The following is a 25464-nucleotide window of genomic DNA, read 5'->3' as shown; positions in this document are numbered from 1 at the left end:
TGAGAAACCTCAAAGCCCTCTTGCTTAATACATTCCTGTGTCAATAAAAGTCTCCTCATAGAAAACATGCATTTTATAAATCTATTTATGTGAAGTATATCTGCCAGTCAAGTCCCCGTGTAAGTTGTTACTATAGAAACAATAATATACCGTGTTAGTCAGCGCATTAATATAAACCTTACAGTTGGCAATGCAAGATCAGAGCTGCTGTTATAGAAAACGAAAGAACACCTTCTGACCAATCAGAATCGAGGATTTAACAGCGCTGTGCTATAATGAACAAAAATGAATAAGGCATGTCTGCAGCTTGTTCGTAGGTCCATATAAGGTAATGCTATATGCAACTTTTCCATTAACAAGAGCCTAATGGTATGTTCTAAACTGATCTGAATGCTGTCTTGTGCTTGGATGTGTCGCAGGTTCGGTCGGGCGTAACCCGGGTATCTGCAGGAACGTGATTCACACAGGTGGCAGATAGCAGTCTCACCTCCACCCACACGCAGAATGTGTGGAAGCTGATGAACAATAATTGTTGTGGATCCAGTTCTGTGACAGTGTGTGTGTCTGTGTGTTTGATAGGAGAGAGAATACAGGTGGGAGGGGATAAACCTGGAGTTCCTTCCGAGAGGTTAATAAGAGAGACGCAGGATACGAGACTGGTGGAGGATTAACACTGCTGCTCCATCCAAAAAAGACAGACAGACTCTTGTGGAAATTAGAGATACTGGCTGCTGAGGTTCACGAAACATGGATACGCTTAGTCGAGGTAAGCTGAGTTAAGCCATTTATACTCATTTAGATGACTGTCTCGGTATGTGTTAAATTCATTAAAAATGGGTTCGTTACTGACTAATATGTTACCAAATACCTGTAACAGTTATATAAACAAATGGACTGTAATAAGTCTTAGTTCATTAATCAAGTCTTTTCACAATAATGACTAAAAATGTTATAATTATCACAGACAAATCAGAACATTTTAACGGTTTACTTTTGTTTCAAACGATTACAAACCTTCTGTGACATTAATTTATGCAATTTGAATGCAAACGATATGAAAATAGCAGTATGGTTGAAGAATGAATAAACTGTTAGAGTATATAAAGAAATACCACACACACACACGTATAGATGGGAATATGAGTTCATGATTCAGTGCAAGGATGTTAGTGTATTTGGGCCTGCAGTCTATATTTGAATGAAACGTTTAAGTATTTGATACGAGTCCGAACCGTTTCAGTTACTTCCAGTAAATCTTCCGAACTTTATTCTCAGAAGTTCTATTAGTAATGTCGCCTGGTGCGTATGAACACCTCATCAACATTTCTGAAGGAATTAGATGAGATAACGCGATGCTTTGAACTTCAGGTAGGTAAGTTCATTCCGGTGAAAAAGAGTAATGCGTAACGGTTGTTCATGTCAGTGTGTGTGTGTCTCAACTTTGCTGAATGCTGTTAAACAAGCTGGTCTGGGTGTTTAATATGGGAGTGTGTGTTTGTGTAAGAGCAGGAGATGGAGAATGAAGTTTTTGCATGCCTTAAAAAAAAAAAAGACACACACCCAGACCTGAAGATACAAACACACCAGTGTGAACCTCACATGAGTCGTGCAGCATTAGTCATTCATTGAGAGGAATAAGAATGAAGGGAATCTGCTTTCATCAAGAATGTAAATCACAAGATTACTGAAGCATGAGGTTGGAGGTTCTCAGACTGCGTAGCTGTCATTAGGACTGAGTTTAGTTGCAACCCTATTATTCTAATAAGCTCGTATACAGTATACAGATGATTAGGTGTATACGTTAGCGTGGAAAATACTTCCTCAGCAGGATTACGCTTATCTGTTCTACTGAATATTTTTGTATAATAAATCTTCTTGATATTTGACTATAGTAATAATAATTGAATGAATTTGCGTTTTGGTAAATTTCCTACAACAACAGCAATAACAGTTCTTCAACCAGCGCAAAAGAACCCATGTCACAGCCCCCTTCATCTCCCTCCACTGGCTTCCTGTAGCCGCCCGTATCAAATTCAAGGCCTTGATGCTCACGTATAAGACCTTGTCTGGAACAGCACCCCCCTACCTCAACACTCTCCTTGAGGTTTACGTTCCCTCACGCAATCTGCGATCGATTAACGACCGACGCTTAGTAGTACCTACTCAGCGTGGCTCAAGGTCCCTTTCAAGAACCATCACACTAACTGTTCCTCAGTGGTGGAATGAACTTCCAATCTCAATCTGGACCGCAGAATCTGTCACTGTCTTCAAAAAACAACTAAAGACCCACCTCTTCTGTGAACACGTAACTGACCCCCAAAAAAACCCCCACCTTACTCTGGCTCTTACACCTCGACTCTGCACACTTTGCTTCTCTAGAACTTAATTAAAGCTCTTATATTCTAGCACTACTTGTATTGTTCTCTGCTTGATATATCGCTTTGCTTGTATTTCCTCATTTGTTAGTCGCTTTGGATAAAAGCGTCTGCTAAATGAATAAATGTAACAGTAATGCCAGCTGTAATCCAAATCACAATTTTATATTAATATGCTCATTCTGGTATCTTTATCATTATTGGTTCTATAGTACTGTGGCAGCACATTCACATGGACCAACACTCCATAATATACAAATGAAAAAAAAAATGTTTTTGCTGTTTAACAAATGAAAAGCTTTCTGTAAGGAGATGCATGTATTATTTTCGGAAGGAGTCTCCAGTTTTAGTGCTTTGTGACTTCTAAGAAAGTCTTCTAAGTAACGATGGAGGAAGTCAGTAACATGACAGGTCTACCTTATTAGTTGAACAAGAACGTGAGCAAACTGCTGTTTAATGTTGCGATCACATCAGTGATAACAGGAACCTGTTTCGTGGACGTTCCACAACATGAAATGTTACTATAAACGGATAAAATGTACACGCCATTCTCGTCATTCACACACTCTTCAGCTTGGCTATGTGTAAGAATATTTTCATGTTTGTTTCAGGTTTTATAACTCCTGATTTAGAAGTCACTTTTACAAATCCACGGAAACTCACTGTATATGTCGTTTTATACTGTGGCTGAGGCCCCTGAGCTTTAACTGGAATAACACCAAATGGTGAAGTTAAAAAAATGATGGCTCCAGTGCAAAACTAGAGAAGCAAACCCTGGACACCACATTTGTTTGGGAAGATGTCTCACTCTCTCACGCTCTCTATTCTAGACTCATCTGGTGGCCCTTCCAACATTCCAGAGTTGCGCTTAATCCTGGTTGGCAGCATTGGCTGTGGGAAGACCCTGACAGCTGACACGCTGCTGAATGACAGCTCGAGCATCAGCACCCTTATACCATCACGGCTGAGTGAGGTTCGGCGTGGAGTGTCAGAGGGACGGCACCTCAGAGTGGTTGAGACGCCACGCTGGTACTGGAAAGGCAAGCACGTTGACGTCAGCGTGCAGAGAGAGACAGAGAGGGCTCTCAGCCTGGTGGCACCAGGGCCACACGCCTTCCTCATCCTGGTACCCGTTGGACAGGTCACTGAGATGGATAACCAAATTCCCGCTGAGCTGGAGCGTGTGTTTGGCAGGGGCGCACTGGAACACTCCCTGGTGCTGCTCACATGTGGAGATTATCTGATAGGCCGAGACCACGAACGGTACATGAGGCAGGATGAGCCTAGACTCGGTCAAATGGTGAATGAGTGCGGAGGACGCTTGCATGTGATCAATAACCGCAGACCAGAGGACAGACAGCAGGTCAGATCATTGCTGGAGAAGGTGAGCTTTTTCAAACTTTTTTTCATAAATCTAACCCGGATTATACTCAAACACTGTTGAAGGACAGATTCTGATTAGTTAGGTGGTGTTGATTAATTTCCTATAACAGCAGAACAGAAAGTAGTTCCAACTGCAAAGTTTATTTTAATGCACTCGCGCTAATATGTTATGGTTTCTATAGTAACACGTGTAGTAGCTGATATGCTAATATGAAGTTTTCTGTGAAGAGGGGTCTATTTAGCATTTTTGGAAGAAGTCTCCAGTGTCAATGTTTTTTTTTTTTGTTTGGTTTTTTTTAAAGAGAGGATAGTGTGGGAATGAGTGTTAATATCTTCTAAGTGACGACAGCAATTTCCTGGATGTTCCTTGAAAAATGAAATGCAAGTATAAAAGGATAAACTGTACAGTGTGCCATTTTCAAAATTCATAATAATTTATAATAGTTGCAAAATTGCTGTGGTATAAGATGAATAAAACGTTGTGGGGTGTGCTGTTCTAAGGTGGTAACAGTGACTCCACTGCACTCCAACTAGCACTCTTGTGTTTGATTCCTTATGTGACCAATTATTCAAATATGCAACGTTATTTTTTTTCAGAGTAATTAGAGCTCATTTTTATTCTCGAATGTTCCACCCAAAGAACCAAACCCTGTGCTAAAACGCAGTTGGGAAACATTTACTGGCTGTACCTGTCAGTTTTTCTTTAGAAACATGGCCAAAGCTCACACTATTTTATTTATTTATTTTTTTCCAGATTAAAACTGAATCGTTTTCAGAATAGCATTATCTTGTGTAAAATGTTGCTTTCGTACATCATATGGCGAAACCATATGGTGTAATTCAAGAGCAGACTGAGTTTTACCATCTCATTAATCGCTAAACGAAGCTCTCCTCACAACTCTATGGAAATGACTCATTAGAGGAATGAGCAGGTCTTCATTGTCTGGAATGTGTGGAACTCACTTAAACGACTTTCCCTGCCAGGTGGAGCAGCTGACCGAGAGCACCGGCGGCTGTTACCTGCCGACACCCATGCAGAGAGAAGTCGAGGACCAACTGTATGAGAAGGAGCGTGAGCTCCAGAGGAGGTACAGCCTGCGGGAGGAGGAGCTGGTGCAATCAGATCACAGCACGCTGACCCAGACAATATGGAGCAATGATGAGACATCGGAGGAGTCACGGAGGAGAGGCAAAATCAGAGTTAGGAGCATGGGACCGACGACAGGGAGGGTGGTATCGGAGCGGCTGGCCAATGGGCTTCACTCTCAGTCGCCGTATGAAGCCCCGCCTTTGGGACTCAATCAGAAGCAATCCAGTTTCAAACTGAGTAAAGGTGCCACATCTCACTGTTTTTTCTTTTAAATCATAGACGTTTCATTTCATTGACCAGATTTAAGTTGTTTTTTTGTTGGTAAATTAAGATCAATCGCAACCCAAATTTCATCCCCATGCTACTCTAACCCCGACCTCCTTATCTCCCCCAGACCACCATTATTACATAGAACACGCATCTCGCCACACATTAATAGCTACCTATCCATCCATACACATACAAATGCTTAGGAGAGCCTACATACAGTATGATTAATATGTCCAGTAAGTTTATGAACACATGATTCATTACGTAAAGTCATTTTTTTACTCGTACAGATTTTAAAAATACATAATATCTGCAGTAAGCTTTCCATTTAGTGGTGACATGAATGACTTAATGTAATTCCACTGCAGTTGCTTAATCTCCGGAGTTTTCCGTAGTACTGTTGAGCTAAATAAAACAAACAAACAAACAAACAAAAGGAAACAAAATCCATGCACAATAGACTAGTTCAGATCTCAGAAAGTTCCAATGGATACAACTGGAATTTATTTTTGTTTTTGTTATAGTACCAGATGTGTTTTATATTCTGACCTTGCTTTATGCTTGACTTCATGCTTGACTATTTCATCTCACCACCAGAGGGCGCCATTCTCAGTCAGCTGTCCGAGACAGAACAACCAGTCAGAAACCAGAACAGCCACAACTTCATTAACAGCAGTGAGTCACCCGACAGAACCTACTTTTCCTGTTGATGTTAACTGTGTTTTTAATCATAGTCTTCTGGTGAAAGCGTCTTTTTAATATTTTGGTCATCTTTAGTATATCTTTAGTTGAATATTTTGGTCATCAACATGTAAAACACGCAGCATGTGATTGACTTTTTAATTAAGTCAGCAAATTTTTTTATTTTTATTTCTATGAACTCGTGCCTTAAAATTCTTTTTAAATATTTTTTTTTGAGAAGCGTTAAATTTTAATAGCCAGTGATGTCAACACACTGTCAAAGTTTAAACTGCATCGAAAAACATAGTAAATGGTAAATGGTCTGTACTTATATAGCGCTTTTTTAACCTTAGCGGTTCTACAAAGCGCTTTACACTGTGACTCATTCACACACACACACACACACACACACACACACACACACACACACCAGTGGTAGCAGAGCTGTCATGCAAGGCGCTAACTTGCCATCGGGAGCAACTTGGGGTTCAGTGTCTTGCCCAAAGACACTTCGGCATGTGGAGCCATGTGGGCCGGGAATCAAACCGCCAACCCTACGATTAGTGGACAACCCGCTCTACCAACTGAACCACAACCGCCCAAAACAGCCTACTGTTTATTTTTTCTGCCCTGTCTACATGATAAATATATCCAGACTGTTTTGGAGGAGATTGGACAGTAACTAATAATAAAGCTTTTCACTTCTCAGAAATGGTATACCAACACAAATTCAGCAGAAACAATACATTTTATTAGATTTTTTTTTTAATCATGAGCGGTGCTGACTTTATGGACCCACCTGTAGCGTGAGTTTGGTTTGGTTTTGACGTTTGACATTCAGTCCATCCAGGATGTCGTGATTTTGCAATCGCAGAAATGAACGCAAATCCAAGCAAACTTCACACTATTCCGAGGAGCTTGCCTTTTTTTTTTTTATTTTTTTTTTTAACAATTACCAAGACCCATCATGTGACATCATCACAACACGAATACAGCTAAAAGTTCTCATTTACCAACAAATATCATTGTGAAAGACTATTTTGTACAACTGCAGTTTCGCCAATTCAAGTAGTTTTCCACAAAAAAAAGCGCAAAAAACTCAGCAAATTGTGCCGCAATTTTTTTTTTAAGAAGCCGCAGTAAAATCGATCACTCCTCAAAATCCTGTATGGACTTATTATATCAGGACAACACTGAGCTAAAAAGTCAGAGATCGTGACGTTTTAACTCTGTAGGACAGTCTAGTGTCATAACATTTACGTCAACAACATGTGTTGACTGAATGTTTATCTCAGTTGTCTATAATGTGTAAGGAATAAAACCTCAATGAAACAAGTTTGTTCTCTTCATCACTTACGTTATAACCTTACTTTATTATGTTGAAGTTACGTCCATAAAATATATTCAGCCTATCATGTTACAGAGAAACCAGAAAGGATAAAGCCTTCTGTCCTGAAGTCTTTGCTGTCTCAGAAAATGTAAAGTTACAGCTTTTCCTTTGACTGTTACAAAGTGCTGATACTGGAGACTCCTTCCAAAAATGTTAACTAAATGCCTCCTTACAAAAAACTTGTCAGTGATATTACACTTTTTTTTTTTAACTCTATTTATGTGGAGCATCAGTCATACAACTCCCTATTTAAGTTGTTACTATAGAAACAATAAGGTGTTAGAATGAGATCATTAATATAACCCTTACAGCTAGAACTACAGGCTGAGCTGCTATTATAGAAAATGAATCAACCTTCCACCTGAACAATCAGAACAAACCTGATTTTGCAATTGTGCAACTTTTGTCTTCTAGATGTTGATTAAAGTTGTGTCATGGCATGTGTATACCCACCCAGCCAGGAAACATTAGCCTGAAAGAACTTTTAAAATGTTTGTAATGCATGGAAATTTCTCCTCATTCTCTTTTCTTAGTCCATTACCACATCAGCACCATGGGTGACACCAGCTCTGCTTCACCTTCCAGCCCATCACGAACAGATGCCATTACCTCCTACTCTCCCTCCTCTGCGACCTTCTCCTCATTGTCTTCAACTGCCTTTTCCACTTCCTCCCCCTCTTCTAATGCCTTGTCCTCTTACTCCTCCACTGCCATCTCCTCTTCCCCTACCAAGGCTTCCTTCTCTTCATCTTCTGATGCCTTCTCATCATCCAATGTTTTCCCCTCTTCTTCTCCCAGCACCAAAGCCTCCTTCTCTTCCTCTCCCAGCACCAAAGCCTACTCCTCTTCCTCTCCCAGCACCAATGACTCCTCCTTTTCTTCTCCCAGCACCAAAGCCTCCTACTTGTCCTCCTCCACTGCCTTCTCCTCTTCTTCTCCCAGCACCAATGCCTCCTTCTCATCCTCCTCCACTGCTTTATCCTCTCGCTCCACCACTGCCTCATATTCTTCCTTCTCCAGTGGTTCCTCAGATGAACTGAAGCTGGTCCTGCTGGGTCGGACTGGGGCTGGGAAGAGTGCAGCTGGAAACGTCATTCTGGGCCGAGATGAGTTTAAGCTGCGTGGAGATGATGCCACTGGTGCCACCACACAGTCATGTGTGAAAGGAACAGCTGTGATTGGACAGAAACAAGTCAGTATTATCTGCTTCTTATTACATTTACAGCCTTAAAGCACATATTCCAATTTGCTCTGTCTTTCATAGTGTGAATGATTGGTTACTAGGAGAAGTTAGTAATGATTATATGTGTTGTTGTCTCAGGTGACAGTGGTTGACACTCCAGACTGGTTCTGGCCAGGCTGTCCCCCAGAGAAGCTGGCAACACATCTCTCCTCCTGTATGGATCTGTGTGCCCCAGGCCCTCACGCCTTTCTACTGTGTGTTCCTGTAACCCTGCCTGGCCGCTCACACTTGCATGACCTGGGCTCTATAAGGAATTCATTTGGCCCCCATGCCATCCTGCGTCATACCCTGGTCCTCTTTACACACTCGGATATGCTGAAAGACGGAAATGTGGAGGAATACATCGCAGCCAAGCGGCCTGAGTTGCTAGAGTTGGTGGAGAAGTGTGGTGACCGCTACCATGTGCTGAAGCAAGGAAGGAATGAAGGGAACATAGAGGAACTGCTGGAGAAGGTGGAGCAGGTGGTGAAGGAGAACAGCGGAAGCCATTACAGCTACCAGGGACAGGAGGAGTTTGGCAGAGAAAGGACGACGCAGTTGCGGAGAGGCAGAGGAGTAGAGGACGATGTGGATCGAGCCCTCTCAGCTACTCTGCATTCTCTGAGAGAGGAAGAGGAAGTTGAGCAAGAAGAGATTAATGCAAAACCGGTGGAATCCGCGGCCTCGTCGGTCACCTCTGTGCTCGGCTCTGTCCTTCGATTTGTTGGGCAGAAGGTGGGCGAAGGTGCCAAGCAAGTGCCTAAGCTGGTGGCTGGAGGAGCAGTGCTCGGAGGTGTGCTTGGGCTGTACGTTGGAGGACCTGTAGGGGGTGCTGTTGGGGCTACAGCAGGATCTGTAGCCGCAGAGTACGGAAGACGAAAATACAACAAACCCAAAACAGACTGATGGATAATAATGGACAAATTACTAATGCAATAATGCTCATAGTCTCTACAATCTATAATTTAATGCTAAAGCTGTTCTTGATTAATATGAGTTAGCAATAAAACAGCTATATACTCCAACATTATAACAGCTTCTTTTTGTACTACACATAGACTTTAGTCATTTTAGCCGTTTGTTCGACTGAGTGTTTCACTGACAAAGTGAAAGCACCAGATGGACTATTTGCAATGATACACAGTGAAAAAGCAAGCATAAAGAAGTTGAACAGTAAAAACATGTAATTCTGAATCTCAGTACTTAGTTGTACCATGTCAGAAAGGATATTTCTTACCAAAATTCTGCTATTAATTGAAGGTTTTTTATCTCAGCTGAACAGTTCGTGATTCACCACTAATGTAAAGTTGGTCTGCTATCTTATAATTCTGGTCTTTAAATACATTTTTGCTGGAATGATGCCTGTAGCCACACCTGTAGCCGTTTAAAAAATAAAATAAAACTAGAGACCTCTGGTGTAAAGTGTCTTTTGTATGAGAAATACTGATCATGGTTTCGATGTTGAGGGTGGTGAGACTACCCGAAACCACATCACTGCAAATTGACAAAACCAAACTTCTTGATTTCATGAAATTATATTTCTAAATAAGAAACGAGAGACGTTCTTCCTTGTTTTGTGTTGCCAGATACGGAAAATTTGTTTAAATTTACTGACATGGTTCTCACTTTTGTTTTATTCCAAAACAAGAAGAGTTCCTCAATTTTTTGAGCTGAGTTGCAGTTTTATCTTGATTCAGACTCTCAATTAATTGTGTAATCTAGTGCAGGGGTAGATTAGGTTTCAGTATTTGGTAAATTGAGATGCAATTGTGAAAGCAGTAGTAATTTCTAACATATTATTGGTTTATTATTCAGAATAGTAACTTTATCAAATGAGTTTTTCACATTGTGTGCGCTCTCTCACTCTCTCTCGATGCTTCTCTGTACCTGTCAGTCCCAGTGTAGAGGGTGTGGCCTCTGTGCTCGTCAGTCCCAGCAAAGGAGGTATAGTCTGTACTTTCCAGTCCAGTGAAGGAAGTATGCCCACTAGATATTACTAGTATTATTAGGCCTGCCTGATCTGAATTATGAGGGCATTAGTTGTGTCCCTAATGACGTACTATATACTCTGCACTTAAACTATGTACTCTACCATCTAGTGCATCAATTTTAGAAGGGTAGTATCAAATTGTCTCAAATTTTTACTAACTGGAAGTACAGTATAAGCGGTTTCCCAGTCGATGCGCATAACGTGATGCCCCTAGCTTTAGCAGAATATCCAGATGCAACGAAAATGAATTTCTTCATTTTACTGTTTGTCAAAGTCCAACGTGACCTTTTTTGATTCTGAGGAAATTGAGCTTGAGCATCAGTGCCTGACAGCCCCTCCCCTCTTCTGCTACGTAAGCAAAGCTTCAACTGTTGAGTGCATGAAGTGTCCAACATTCCACACTGTGGGTTTTTTTTTTCGGTTGAATAAGTGCATTATTGAAGTGCACTTCTTTTTGCTGAAAGTTTCAGTGTGAACACACCATCCATCCATCTTCTATACCGCTTACTCCTTTTCAGGGTCACGGGGAACCTGGAGCCTATCCCAGGGAGCATCCAATCCATCGCAGGGCACAACTGGAGGAAACCCCCGCAGCATGGGGAGAACATGCAAAGTCCACACACAAAGGGCCGTGGTGGGAATCGAACCCCTGACCCTGGAGGTGTGAGGCGAGCGTGTTAACGTGTTCACCACTCACCCTATTTATACTACAAAATGGCGTAGAATAGTGCATAAGTATGCTATTTGGAATGCACCTATATTTTCTATCTTGATTCAGTCTCTAAATTATGTGTATAATCTCGTTCATGAGTAGGCTGCATTACAGAATTTGGTCAGTTTTATTGTTCCGAATAGTAACTTTATCAAATTTTGACATTATGTACTCTCTTGACGCCTCACTGTGCCTGTCAGTCCTAGTGAAGGAGGTGTGGCCTCTGTACCCATCTGCCTCAGTGAAGGAAATGTGGCCTCTGTACCCATCTACCTCAGTGAAGGAGGTGTGGCCTCTGTACCCATCTACCTCAGTGAAGGAGGTGTGGCCTCTGTACCCATCTACCACAATGAAGGAGGTGTGTCCTCTTCATTCCCAGTGAAGGAAGTGTGGCCTCTGTTCTTGCTAGTCCCACTACAGGAAGTATGCCCCCTGGACATCAACTGACTAGAGACCTTCAAGAATATCTTATTAGGCCTGGTCACCTGTCTTGATCAGACCCCTAAATGTATTTTCTATGAAGCTGATATTTATAAATCATTATAACTATGATTATAATTCATTGGAAGGTTGGTAATGATCCCATGTAAGCAATTTTTTAAAATATAAACATTACTATCCATCCATCCATCTTCTACCGCTTACTCCTTTTCAGGGTCACGGGGAACCTGGAGCCTATCCCAGGGAGCATTGGGCACAAGGCAGGGTACACCGTAGACAGGGTGCCAATCCATCGCAGGGCACACTCACATACACACTCACACACGCTTCATAAAGCTCTAACAATTTTCTATAAGTAAATGCTTGATAACTTATAATTATGTTGTAACAAAAATGCCACTATCCTTTACAGTGCCTTGCGGTGTACTACACAAACTTTATGACTAATAATCACCTTTGAATATTATAAAGCAGTTAGCTATAACATGGGCAAAACCTAGAGCTCCTATCAACATCAAACAAAGTGGTTATTTCATATCTTTCTACTTAAAATAACAAGTTGAGGGGAGACTGGAAATTGTGCCCCATAACCACTTAAAACTTTTTTATTTGCTGAATAAGAGAAGGCTGTTGCTAACTGTATGCAAAAGTTAGGATTTAAATCCGTCTGATGATTAATAAACCCATGATGGTATGCTGCCACAGATAGAAAGAATATTAGCAGTAGCACTACAGGGTGTTTTTGTCAGTGGAAAACTGTGTTGCGTTCTTAAGCAAATACTGTACAGTGTGATGCTAAGGAGACAACATCTTAATCTACATAATTGTATCATACACTTCAATGATTCATATTTGTTTATATTTATTTACACACAGGATGGTTTTCTTTTCTCTTTTAAAATACGCCATCTATTTAGAATCGAGGCCAAGGGGACAGCAGAGACTTGGTTTGGCTAGTAATCAGTTTATGAGATGATGGTGTTGACGGTGGTATTAGCATGAAAGTTGAAGCTTTGGAAGCTGATCTGTTTGTGCAGAGCGTACAGATGAGGAGGTGAGAGAGCTGGAAAAGACTAAAGGTCTATGCCGATGAATGATGTTTAAACTCATAAGTTCGTTACAAAATAACTATTGGATGCCAATAAAGAATTCACGTGCTAAGTATAAAGATTAGTATGAAAGTCATTCAGGATGGGTTTTTCCTGTATGCCTGATGTTTTTCAATATGGTGGTCATACTGGAAAAAAGTAATGTACAACTATAAGGTTTGTTTACATCAAAAAAAAAAAAACAACACAAAACCCAAAACACTTTATGGTGGACTTCCCACCAATGTATCGCATTTATTGCACTGCTTTGTATTACACTGAAACAGCTCCAAGTCATATCAGATTCAGTGGTCGGCTGCTTTTAATACACAGTGGGGGAAATCAGTATTGAACGCGTCAATATTTTCTTCAGTAAATATATTTCCAATGAGGCTATTCACATGAAATTGTCACCAGACTTTGGTATTTACTCAAGAAATTCACAACATTGAAGTCCATAAATAAAGTTATGTGTAATAAAGTGGAATGACACGGGGAAAAAAGTATTGAACACGCTAAGAAAAAGCAGTTCTCCAAGGCAAGGTAAAGCAAGGAACCAGCTGAAATCCGTAAGTAGTTAGAAAGTAATTATAGCATTTATGTTGTTTGCAACGCAACATATTATATATAAACAGCTGACCCTTTGACCCTGTTTTCCAGCTCTGTTTGACTGTTTTTTTCCAGTGTAGCACTATATGTGTGTGTGTGTGTGTGTCTCTTTGTGGCATGTGACCCTGGCCAGAGGAAGTGCTCCGTGTCATCAGGGATGTCGTAACTGCAGTAACCACAGCAGGAATTATGAAATGTAGCAGGTGGCCCAGCACTGTGCCAGCAACGAGGGTGTGGTGCCCACAATGCTTTGCTCCAGGGCACGGAGGGCACCAGCAGGGAGGTTTATCTCTGCAGTACAGACCACTCCGCCGCCCCCACTACAGCCCCCCTAGAGCTTTTCATACAGTATCAGAGTCTAGAGATGGAGGGGGCACAAGCTGTCCTCATTGCCTACTTAACAACTCAGCTAAAATGATAACATCCCCATCTAAAATGATACTCAGGATGAGAAACAGAGGCTGTGGCTCCCTTGCGGCCTTGTTACACACTTATGCAAGTTTCCCTTCCTTGTGGGATGTGGTGTGTGTTGTCAGAGAAACCGCTTGGTGGTGATTTTCATTTTTCATTAGTTTTTTTTCCGTAAGCTCCTTCCCATGATCTGTGTCAGGAAGTGGGCTGGCTGCTGATGAGACAGCACCAACTGAACACTGCTTCCTGGACACCTGATAGAGGAGAAGAAAGGGCATTAAGGATCACTAGTATAGTCACCATTATAGTCATGTATCTTTTGCTGACCTCCCCGGGTACCTGACCCTGCCGCTGACCGGGGACTCCCAGCCGCCGTGTGAAAAAAAAACAGCCTTAAAAGCTGATGCTTTTTTTTTTGTCCAGTCCGATTCTCACAACCCAACTATGTCCGGTTCCAGGACGTCGTCTAGTGATTTCCCCTTTACTCTTCTTTCACGCTTAGGTTGCTAGTTTCCCTGTTGTTTTGTTAAGTTTGGCAGTTTACAATAATAAATCTTTCAACTAGTCACTCAACACCCATATCTCATCTGCAAGACACAATAGCATGCATGTGTGGCAATATACTTGTATGATTTTATACCATACAATTAACCATATAGAGGTATATATATATATATATATATATATATATATATATATATATAGGGGTTGCATGACTATCCATCCATTTTCTTTACTTATCGTTCACAGGGGAACCTGGAGCCTATCGCAGGGAACTCGGGTACAAGGCGGAGAACAAGCACATCGTAGGGCACAATCGCACACACATTACAGACAATTTGGAAATGCCAATCAGCCTACAGTGCATATCTTTGGCTGGGGGAACCCCAAAGCACGAACATGCAAACTCCACACACAAAAGGTGGAGGTGGGATTCAAATCCACATCCCCAGAGGTACAAGACAAACGTCCTAACCACTAAGCCACCGTGCTCCCTGGGTTGCATAGCTATTCATTTAAAAATAAGCAGTTGACTAGTCATCTTTTCCATAGTTAAAGCAAAAATGCTTTCAGAATATTATTTTTGGGCTGTTTTATTTGTGCAGCTCAACACACCTCAATTAGCAGCACGGAAGCTCCTTATAGCTTAATGATGGATGGAGGATCCAGCTTTGAGCTGGCTTGCACTGCTGATCTGACTCTAAACTATCTGGAGGGGAGTGGGTAGAGATGTGCAGCCCATGATTCTGAAAGAACTCTTCCACACAGCGCTGGTGATGAGTAACTTACACTGCCACAGGATAAAGGTTTTATTTAAAATTTAAGACAAATCTACAGGATAATAAAAATAACTACAGGAGGAGAATATGTTTGGGAGCTGGTGTGGGATTACCAGGTAAAGTGTTATCAAAGTGTTAAAGGTACATAAAAAAAGACATACTTCTTCCAAGATATTCTTGTATGTGACTGTCCAGCCTGAAATAATATCAGCCTATCATCATACATTTATCCTGTTTTCTTTACTACCTGCCTCACTTTTTCCACCTCTAATAAATATATTGTTCATCTTTAACCCATAAACTCCCTAGACTCATCACTAATAAATATATAAGCTACGCTTTTCACAATCATCTAACCAGAGGCCAGAAGACAACAGAATTGACCCCATTGTCTTAGTTACTACACAAAAATAACTATAACTATAATAACTCAGAATTTTTAAATAATATAAACAAAAATATTACAAAACTATGAAATAAAGAAAATATCAACAAACGAAGGTTGACGGTTATCATCTTAAGAGATATTTAGAAATATAATCCTACCATGTATGCAGCTCTAGACAGGCAGCCATCTTGGATGGCCTATGACCTTTGGCCTAAAATGTTACAGAGAAAACACAAGGTCATTTTTAACTAGCTAGAAGTAAGGTTACTGCATATGCAGCAGCCAGAAAAAAAAGATAACTTAATGATAACTATAAATATACTGTAATTATGTAAGCATTCCATCTAATCTTTTAGATTGTTGTACAAAACAATACTAATTTGTCTTACTAATTACAATAAGCCAGGTTCGGCCATGTTTTCCGCTCGGATAATGTTAGCTAGCATTTTTGTTTTTGGTCAGCAGGATAAAATGTCATGCTCTCAGGCCAAACTACACATTGAAAAAGTTATTGCCTGAACAATGTCGAGATAATGCAGAACTATAATTTCAACTAAATTATAAATTATGTTAAACGTGAGCAAAAAATGTTTTTGCAGATGCAGCTCATTTCTTTTACTTCAGAATGTTTCTGGCTGACACTGAGTCTTGCAGTGGAAATTTCCAGAAAATGAATCTTGACTCACCGCACCTGGTCAATTTCAGGGCCGCATCCCGAACCTTAACAATTACCCAACGTTTTTATTTCATGGAAATGTCATCTTATTCCATCAGCTATTAGCATTATTTTATGGTAGATATTAGCTTGTTTAACCCTTCAGTACAAAGTCCAATAAATCAAGAAGCTAGCTTAGTCAAATATAGAGCATGCTAATGTTAAATCTTAACAAAGCATAGACACACACCAGTATTCCTTTATAGACTAGTTTGTATTAAAGGTGGACTTGTAGGTGGATGTGCAATCATTATTTTGTTTACTTCGTTCCCCGATACGCCTGAAATGTGATGCTAAACTTTCAAAACTTTCATAAATATGATGCAATAAACTAAGGGAAACAGAAGGAATTCATTATTCACAGGAAATAGTACTTCTGCATTGTTACAATCAACTACTGAAGCTTAAAAGCAATCCTATCAGCACAACCGACTAATTCCATTTGTAAATCATTCTTGACCAGAAATTTCTCACATGCCTCGTGTTCCAAGAGTTTCTTCCACTATTTTGTAAGAATAATTGATTTCTGATTGATGCTTTAAAAATTCCTCGCTTCAGATGCTAATTTTGCTAATAGTGAATGCTAATAGTGAATAGCTTGTGGGTGCTAACTGGTCTTCTTAGAGCAGGTGTTTCTGAGACACTGAATGCTGGGAAATTCCCTGCCATTTAAACATAGTGTATGAATCATACTTATGACATGATATTTAACTTATGCCAGAAGAGTGGAATTTTTCAATGTGCTTTCATACTTGGGTTTTTTATTTTTTACAGAAAAAGCACTGGCTGTAGCTATAACAATCCTCTTACCAGTCCTAGCTAATATCAGTAGCAGTTAATTAACTAGCCTAGCTTTCTAGGTTTATTAGCATTATTATTATCAGCAATAAAGGTTGGTTTAACTCTGGTGAGGAGGAGCTTGTTTGCCTACGTTGTTGCTTTGGTGACAGAAACTCAAGAGAAGAGATGCTGATAAGTGTATCTTGACTCATGATGCGTCACAAGGCATCGTAACACACTCGGACAAAAGTGCTATCTACCCTATTCCACATCCTTGATTGAGATCTCAGACATCCATTTTTGAGTGTCAGTTTTAACAATGGCAAATGAAAGTGTGGTCTGAATGTAAGCAGCCATGTTTAGGGGATGCGTGTCATTTTGGAATCTGAAAAATGGCTCAACTTCAACCAAGACTTTAACTTCTGGCCAAAATTGACTGTACATTCTGGTGGCTCAGAAGTGGTAAGTGCACCGCTTTGCTATCTAGGCTTGATGTAGCCCTTCCGAACATTCGAAGTATATCTTTTCACCAATTTTGTAATAAAATCCTTCATGTTTATTTGCTGCTAATTAGACACACACTTCCTATTTGTTCCTGCTGTCTGTGATACACAATAGTACAAAGGTCTCCAAATACACAGCGTGTTTATTTTACTTCAAAGTGCCACAACATTACAAGGACAGTGTGTGTCCTTGTAATGGAGTCAAACATGAAAACCTCTCAGACGCTAAAAATATTAAAATTAAAATATTAAAACGTCTCAATTGAAACACTGTTATGGAGGGAAGTAACCAACATCAATATTGAAACATTATCATAATAATAATATCACAATTCCACACAAAAATACAACAACACACACACACACACACACACATATATATATATATATATATATATATATATGGCCCTATATATATTCTGACCAGTTGTTCCTCTTTTTGTCAGTTTGTGCTTCAGTGTTTCAACATGATGTCACAGGTGATGTCATCGGTGGTATCCACCCGCCATAACAGTCTGTATCTGTTCCTTCATCTTTTCCATCATCCCTTCACTAATACTCGTCTTAACAATCCCTGAATTCTGTGAGCCTATAGTCTCCTCGCTGTCTGTGTCGCCATAGCAACTGGAGCCGGGCGATGCAGTCAAAGCGATGACTGAATCAGTGGAGTCTCTGTTACGGTGGGAAGTGACTAACGCCAGGCGAACTGCAGGAGGTGGCGGCGTGATCTGAGATGGCGAGGTGCTGTCCGGGTGCAGGACATGACTGCAGTCTCTGTCGCCATTCCCCATCGTTTGGTTTGCACCTTTCATCTTGCTCGTGTCCTCCTCGGTGCTGTCCGTTAGGCTGTGTGCGGTGCTGTCATTGGCTTGGTCATTCAGCAGCTTCACCAGAAAGTTGATGTACTTCATAGCAAGCCGCAGGATCTCATTCTTGCTCAGCTTCTTGTCTGGTGGGTGTGTGGGGATGAGCTTTCGGAGCTCCGAGAAAGCACCGTTCACATTCTGTTGACGCCAGCGCTCACGGCTGTTCGTGAAAACACGCCTGGCCAGCTTCTGAGGAGGACCTGAGAGAGAACCACAAACACATGTCACATAACATCAACGAACAGCTCCAGCATGCATGGTATACATAATCCACAGAAACATGACATACAGTAATGTAGTTGTGTGATGTTCAAATCATGAGCAAAAGGATGACACGCATGCAGCCAGGAACGGCTGGTCTAAACGAGCCATCTTTCAAAGATAAAAAGACATGAATAGACAGAAAGGTTCATTTTTGGCATCAGTAATAATTTGCCCCACATCATTCTTACTGTACCATCAAATCGAGCTTGTGATTTAATACTCAACTCTTTTGCTCAGCTCTAATAGTTCCATTGTCAAGCATGGCAGTGGTAGCTCAGTGGTCAAGCTGTTGGACTTCTAACCGGATGGTTGTGAGTTCAAATCCCAGCACCAATCTGGGCCCTCGAGCAAAGCCCTTAACTGCTCTGTTGTATAAATGAGATGAATTTAAGTCGCTATGGATAAGGACATATTCCATAAATGATCACGATATTGTAAGGTGTCAGATTTTTTGCCTCCAATTTAATATCATGTGCTGCGATCAGTACATACATCAGTGCGTCTTCAGCCAACAGTGGTAAGAGGAGTGATTGTTGAACTGCACAAGTGGAGGGAACTACCATCCCATGTTGGTGCTGAAGCCAGTGCTGAGTCAGGAAAACAGCAAACCTTTTAAAGAACTGAGCCATGTTTCTACCAGTTTAAGCGCTGAAACCTTAAGTAATTACATGTACCAGTAATGGACAGAGCAAAAAGGAAAATGACACGAATGACTGAATGTACAAGCTCACTTTCAGACTTTGAGAATCATCATGAGAAGTTAACAGTCCCTTCTTCAGACGACCGCTTCACAAGTGTTTATCGAATATCTTTCAAACTCACATACTGTCATTTTAATGGCAGTTACACTTAAGTTGCTCGAGTTGCAATTTCATGGTGACAAAATAACACCACTTCTGAGAGAGTGATGTGCCACAGAACTGGTTGCTGGTTCCAGATGTGGTACTACATCAAATTTTAGGCAAAAGTTATTTAATTGGACTCTTGTTCTTTCCATTGGATATCCTTTTTCTATGATCACTAACTCTTGTGACTAACTTTCACTTTAATCCATCCATCCATCCATTTTCTGTACCACTTATCCTACACAGGGCCACAGCGAGCCTTGAGCCTATCCAAGGGAACTCAGGGCATGAGGCAGGGGACACTCTGGATAGGGAGCCAACCCATCACAGGGCACAAACACACACCCACCCACACTCTATGGACAGTTTGGAAATGCCAATCAGCCTACAGTGCATGTCTTTGAACTGGGGGAGTAAATCAGACTACTTGGAGGAAACCTCGAACCACAGGAAGAACATGCAAATTCCACGCACACAGGGCAGAGACGGAATTCGAACCCCAGGGGTATGAGGCAAACATGCAAACCTCTAAGCCACCATGCCCCCTGTCACTTTAATCTTAACTATTTATGACAACATGAACATTAGAGTTGACTAGTGCCAGAGTTCTCATATGTTTTACAATCAAGGCAAAAAAAAAAAAAAAACATTTATGGACCCTGTCGTTACAGATGTATTTTACAAATTGTTTAAAAAAAAAAATTAGGCACAATATGTACAATAATCTATTCTCTGACTATTTACTGGAGCCAGAGAGTTAAAATGGGTTCTGTGGAAGATTTATGTTAATTAAAAACATACATAAACTTTCCACCCATAGAATCTATTCAAATTCTGATTAGAGAGCCGTTATAAATGTAAATGTAAAGTAATGTAGTTGACATCATTTATAGCCATACCCCGTAACAAACAAATAAATAAATAAAATGATAGACTCCCCTAGTTATGCTGGTATACCCCAGACCTTAATTGGAGAACCGTACGACTAGATAGGCCTGTGGAATGTGTTAACTTACAATCAGTGAGATCCAATTCAAAGTGGGATGATGGTCTTCTCTTAACACGGTTGTTGCTGAAGAAACCATAACTACTGGAGGGACTAAGAAAAGCGCTGCAAGAGGGAAAAACAAAGTAGATAAAAAAAAATGTTTAAAAGGCAGATTTGATCTGAAAACCAATCATATTTTAAAGACAATCATTAATGTGGCCATTTGTAATCCTGTAATCTGTTCCCAGGAAACAAAAACAGGCTGTCGTAGCAAATTACACAGTTTAACCACCATTTCATGGAGGGGTAAATCCATAAAAAGCAATTATCTAGGGTTTGATGAGTTCCTGTGGGAGTTCCTTTTTGATTGAGATGATGTGACAAGTCGAGACCTGACTTCATTACATCTGTACAGTGAATGATTGAGCGAGTCGATGTAGATCTTTACCTGTTCCAGACACAGGACCATGCAACAGTTTTTGAAAGTCAGGCTGCTTGTTAAATTAGAACCTTTTCTACAAATCTGTTTTCCTTGAACTGTTTTGAGGAACTTGACCTCATTATGATGAGTCAACCACAGAGGATATAGGGGTCATAGTCATACGTTTGGCCTTCGCAAAAGTTTTTTTAAAAAAAAAACCTCCAGAGACACACTTTATGTACGACTTGTTCATATGTTATGCATAAACTGCAAATATGTATGACCACTCAATATTTTCCACTCAGACTACTGGAGAAAATATTTCTCTTTCCACTAATAAATCCTTTTCATTGGATTTTATAATAATTGCATTTTTTTTCTCTCTCTCTCTCTCTCTAAAAAAAGGAATATTTAAAATAGATTTTCTGAATTGTAATCCTCCTACAAGAAACAATTTGCTTGTATAGCTGATAAAGGTCCAAAACGTCCTGTTTCTTTGGAAACTTTGTGAACTATGGTTCATTTTTCACAAAGTTTCCAAAGAAACAGGACATAACTTTTCAAGAAACAATAAAAAATATACACTGAGAATTAAGAAAAACATTACAACTATACAGAGAACCGCATCCAGAACGCTCTCCAAAATTCATGCTACTGAAGTCTCTACTTCTTGGTCAGGGAGCTGTCGGTCCAAATCTCACTAGCCAATGAGAGTAAATCACTGTTAATCCCACCCACACAAGAGGTTTGTGCCATAATGCTGAACGTAAACTTGCGGAGCGTGTTTAGTGAAAATGAAGCTTAGAAAACTGTTAGCAAACAACGTGTTTATTTGAAGACCATGTTCAATTTTTGCCATTGAGTTCACTGTTTTCAGTTTCAGAAGGTTTTTCTTCTCTCTCATTGTTCATATATGTTCATTTCTTGGAAAGTTACGTTCAATTCTTTTGGCACAAAAATTTTATTCCATATAAACTACATATATAGATGTAGTTTTTGAAGCCTGGGAAACCTATCAGATGTTAATGACACAAAGTACATTGAATTGGGGTTTAATGCCTATTATTTTACACCTCAACTTTAGCAAACCATAAATATATTTCACCAAAATCATGTGTATAATGTTTACATTTATTTTTTACCCTTGCCTAGGCTTCCTGCAAAGACTTTCCTGCAAGTGTGATTTCTTCACGCCTTTTAAATGTCACGCCTTGATCAAGTTGTTGCATAGCTTTTGTGATGCGTATCTGCTCACCACGGTTGTAAAGAGTGGTTATTTGAGTTATCATAGCCTCCCTATCAGCACAAACAAATCTGGCCATTTTCCTCTGATCTCTCTCATCACCAAGGCATTTCTGCTCATTGGGTGTTTTTTGTTTTGTGCACCATTCTGCATAAATTCTACAGACTGTTGTGTGTAAAATCCAAGTAGATCAGCAGTTTCGGAAATACTCAAACCAGCCCTTCTGGCACCAAAAAGTCACTGAAATCACACTTTTTCCCATTCAGATATTTACTGGAGCTCTTTAACTGTACCTGCATAATTTTATGTATTGCTGCTGCCACATGATTGGCTGATTGGATAATTACATGAATGTAATTGGAAAGTGAATGGTGAGTACTTTATTGATTTGTTTTTTTGTTTGTTTTTTACTATAAATTATTGAATTTGAAGCCTAAGACACAAAGTTTGCCGAAAAACAGGAACCTTTCAATCACCCTGCACACTTCTTTTGCGCAATATAGAAATCATATAATAGAATTTCAGTATTTACATAACAGCAGTAGAAAGACGTTTGTAGCATGGTGCTGTAAGGGAACAAAAGAAGGCAGACAAATGCTTGTGCAATAAGTCATGGGTTGCTGCTGTAGTAATCGGTCGCTGGTTTTTTTTTTTCCTAGCTAATTTCCTGAAAACATTGTAAGCACAAAGATCAAGAGAACATCTTTCATTGAATGCTGAAAAGACAATTTGGCACCCCTATAAACAGCTAAAGCTGGATCAACATCAGTCTAATCTGTTCCTGCCTTGTTTATCGAGCCATGTCAATAAATGAGGCTTCATCAATAACTTTTGAAATAAAGTCAATTCAACCTGAGCTTGACTGAACAGGCGAGCAGACTGCTTTGGTTTTGTCATACAGCATCAGTACAAGAGTCAATACTGGTGAGCGGCAGTCCTCTATTTAATTTCATACTGTAGGTTCTAAATGGTTAAAGAAATACTTCCAGACATCCTAAATGCACTATAACAAATGAAAAGTAGTGCTAGATTTAGGACAAAACAAACTGAATAATGCTAGTTCATTGACTTTAGCATTAATTCAGTCCACAATAGACTTACTCTTTTTCTATGGTCTTCATAGTTTTTTGACCATGTGACACTGATATACTTATATCCTCTTCTTTTGGCATGCCAATCTGATACAATAATGCTATACCTACATAAAAAGCTACAAGCTATCACAACCCCAGACTGAGGCTTACTAGCAATGAACATTTCTCACCTGCTCGTAAGATGAAGATTAGGTTATTACAAGTAGAAATACCAGGAAGTCTTTGTGTATCCATGATTGTGCCTAATATGTGCACTCATCATTTTTACTATACACACGTTAGTCTCAACACAATTTATATTAAACCTATTTTTGTAATAATGATAATTTATGACTGCCTACAACTCATACATACAATTGTTTATTGAACATTTCTTCCTGTTATGTACATCCATCCATCCACCCATCCAGCCATTTTCCATAACGCGTCTCGTACACAGAGTGGAGGGGAGTCTGGAGCCAATCCAAGGGGACTCAGGGCACAAGGCAGGAGACACCCTGGACGGGGTGCCAATCTATCGTAGAGCACAATTGCACACACACTCACATGCACACTACTGACAATTTGGAGAACACTCAAACTCCGCGCACACAAGGTGGGGGACACCCTGGACGGGGTGGCAATCCAACCTAGAGCACAATCGCACACACACTCACACACATTACAGACAATTTGGAGGACATGCAAACTCCATGCACACAAGACAGAGGCGGGAATCGAACCCCCAACCCTGGAGGTGTGAGGCAAATGTGCTAACCTCATGTGATATTATGATATGTAAAATAAGAGGTAATGTGAAAGTATAGCACTGTGAGCTGTTACCTATTGAGTAAAGGGTGTCCAGGCAGGTATTGGTGAGGCAGGAGAGCTCTCGGTGGAGGCACCGTGGCTGTCGGACCCCCAGAGAAGGCGGCTAGCTGTGCCAGTCGGAGCTCCCCAGGTCCGTGTGGCACTGTGGGTATTGGGTGGAGTGCGGTGAGCTGAGCAGCAGTTATGGGGATCGGGGGCAGAGGGGGTTTACTGTGAGCCAGACTGATCACAGGGATGTTAGGGGGCAGTGGAGCAGGGGATGAAGAGGGAGGAGAGGAGAGGACGACAGTGGAAGTGGAATTGGACGTTGATGTGGCTGTGGAAGTAGAAATGGAAGGGATGTTTGTGTTTGGGGGTGAGGTAGCAGGTTCAGCTGCTGTCGCTTTCTCCTCTACATTGGCCTCCTCAGTAAGTTGCGATATAGCAGGACTGCTGGGGTTTGTGCTCGTGTCACTCTCTGTACCATTAGCCTCGTTAAATGCGGGGCTGCTGGTGCACGGCGAGTGAGTGTGTGGAGGAGTTAAGGGGTCAGTCATTGACAAAGCAGGGGATGGGGATACAGTGGACTCCAACTTCTCCATCATGGTCTTCTTCTTTCTGTCTCTCTCTCTCTCTAGCTAGAGAGTTCAAACTCTGTGTGTTCTATGCCCTCACACACTCAAAAGTGTTAAACGTCTTTGCGTCTTGGCTTGTGTGGATCAGTGCATGTTGATGACATTTCTCAGAAGATTTGTTATTCTTCCTTGCGAATACTCAATCATATGCCTTAGTCAGGCAATCTGCGATGTTTTGTCTGTAGATCCCTTGTCGTCAGTCTCATCAGGGTGCATTTAGTTTTATTTTCAGTTCAAACGCCACTCAGAGGGGGTCTAAACAAATGCAAAAGATCATCAGAGGTTGCAGAAATGTGAGACTGTGGCTCATAAATTGGCGTCCATAGCCTGCAAGAGCATAGACATGGGTCTGTGGTTGTATTATTGTAGATCACTATCTACTATTATTGTGTGTATGATTATAGTACAGGTGAATAAAGTGTTTTTTAAACACTATCACAATCAATCTAAGCCACTGGATTGCTTATATTCTTAATTTTTAAAAAAAATAAAAATAAGGCTTTGTCTAAATAAACAAGCGTACATTTGAATACTTTGCATAATTAGCAAATTCAACAATTGGTCGGAGTTAATCAACATTTTGATCAGCTCCTCTGTAATAATCTGTAATAAATAGGCATATAGGAATGCTCATGTAAAATATCAGACATTCAGGCCATGATTTTAAGAAACTATTACCACTGCTGTGATCACAAATAAGCAAAACCAGTAAAATAAACATATTATTGTTCAATTTTGAGATTTTCATTATAAGTAGATGCAATTTATCCAAAATTGGCATTTCTACCTGTTAGTGTCTTTAAATGCTAGTAAATTTAACCGCTCAGTTAAATGGCATGAATATACATGAATCTACATATACATACACATGAATCTATATAAATTGCATTTTATAATAAAACAGGAAAAGTGCTGTTAATATGATGCAAATATTGTAACTATTAGGTCTGTATGTGGAAAGATGAGGAACAAATAAGCTTCAAAGCCATAA

At 40.4% G+C, this 25464-nt stretch overlaps 2 protein-coding genes across 4 annotated transcripts in view; one reads left to right on the top strand and one right to left on the bottom strand.

Moving 5' to 3' along the window:
* The first annotated feature begins 313 nt into the window (after positions 1-313).
* Positions 314-9815, top strand: LOC128615751 (uncharacterized). Its single transcript, XM_053638070.1, has 6 exons — positions 314-766; positions 3206-3759; positions 4743-5091; positions 5716-5793; positions 7723-8381; positions 8511-9815. Exons 1-6 carry the CDS (start codon positions 748-750, stop codon positions 9315-9317), a joined length of 2466 nt encoding a protein of 821 aa, XP_053494045.1. The 5' UTR covers positions 314-747; the 3' UTR covers positions 9318-9815.
* Positions 9816-12087: 2272 nt separating this feature from the next.
* The window catches only part of lyl1 (LYL1 basic helix-loop-helix family member), a 15976-nt gene continuing 2599 nt past the window's right edge, over positions 12088-25464 (bottom strand). Inside the window, exons 2-6 of one of the 3 annotated variants that reach the window (XR_008387322.1) lie at positions 23872-24728; positions 20320-20414; positions 17753-18394; positions 15489-15541; positions 12088-13916 (exon numbers count right to left, since the gene is read on the bottom strand). Coding sequence is in view for 2 of the 3 variants with exons in the window: in XM_053638353.1 (XP_053494328.1) it covers positions 17814-18394; positions 20320-20414; positions 23872-24443 (1248 nt within the window). In the remaining variant the exon portion in view is untranslated. Of the gene's footprint in view, positions 13917-15488; positions 15542-17453; positions 18395-20319; positions 20415-23871; positions 24801-25464 lie in introns of those variants that run through there. The other 2 variants (XM_053638353.1, XM_053638351.1) reach the window with 2 other exon arrangements.

This window comes from Ictalurus furcatus, chromosome 12, assembly GCF_023375685.1.
Source record: "Ictalurus furcatus strain D&B chromosome 12, Billie_1.0, whole genome shotgun sequence".
Lineage (NCBI taxonomy): Eukaryota > Metazoa > Chordata > Actinopteri > Siluriformes > Ictaluridae > Ictalurus > Ictalurus furcatus.
The sequence above is the reverse complement of the archived record's forward strand: the minus strand, read 5'-3'. Positions and strand labels throughout refer to the sequence as shown.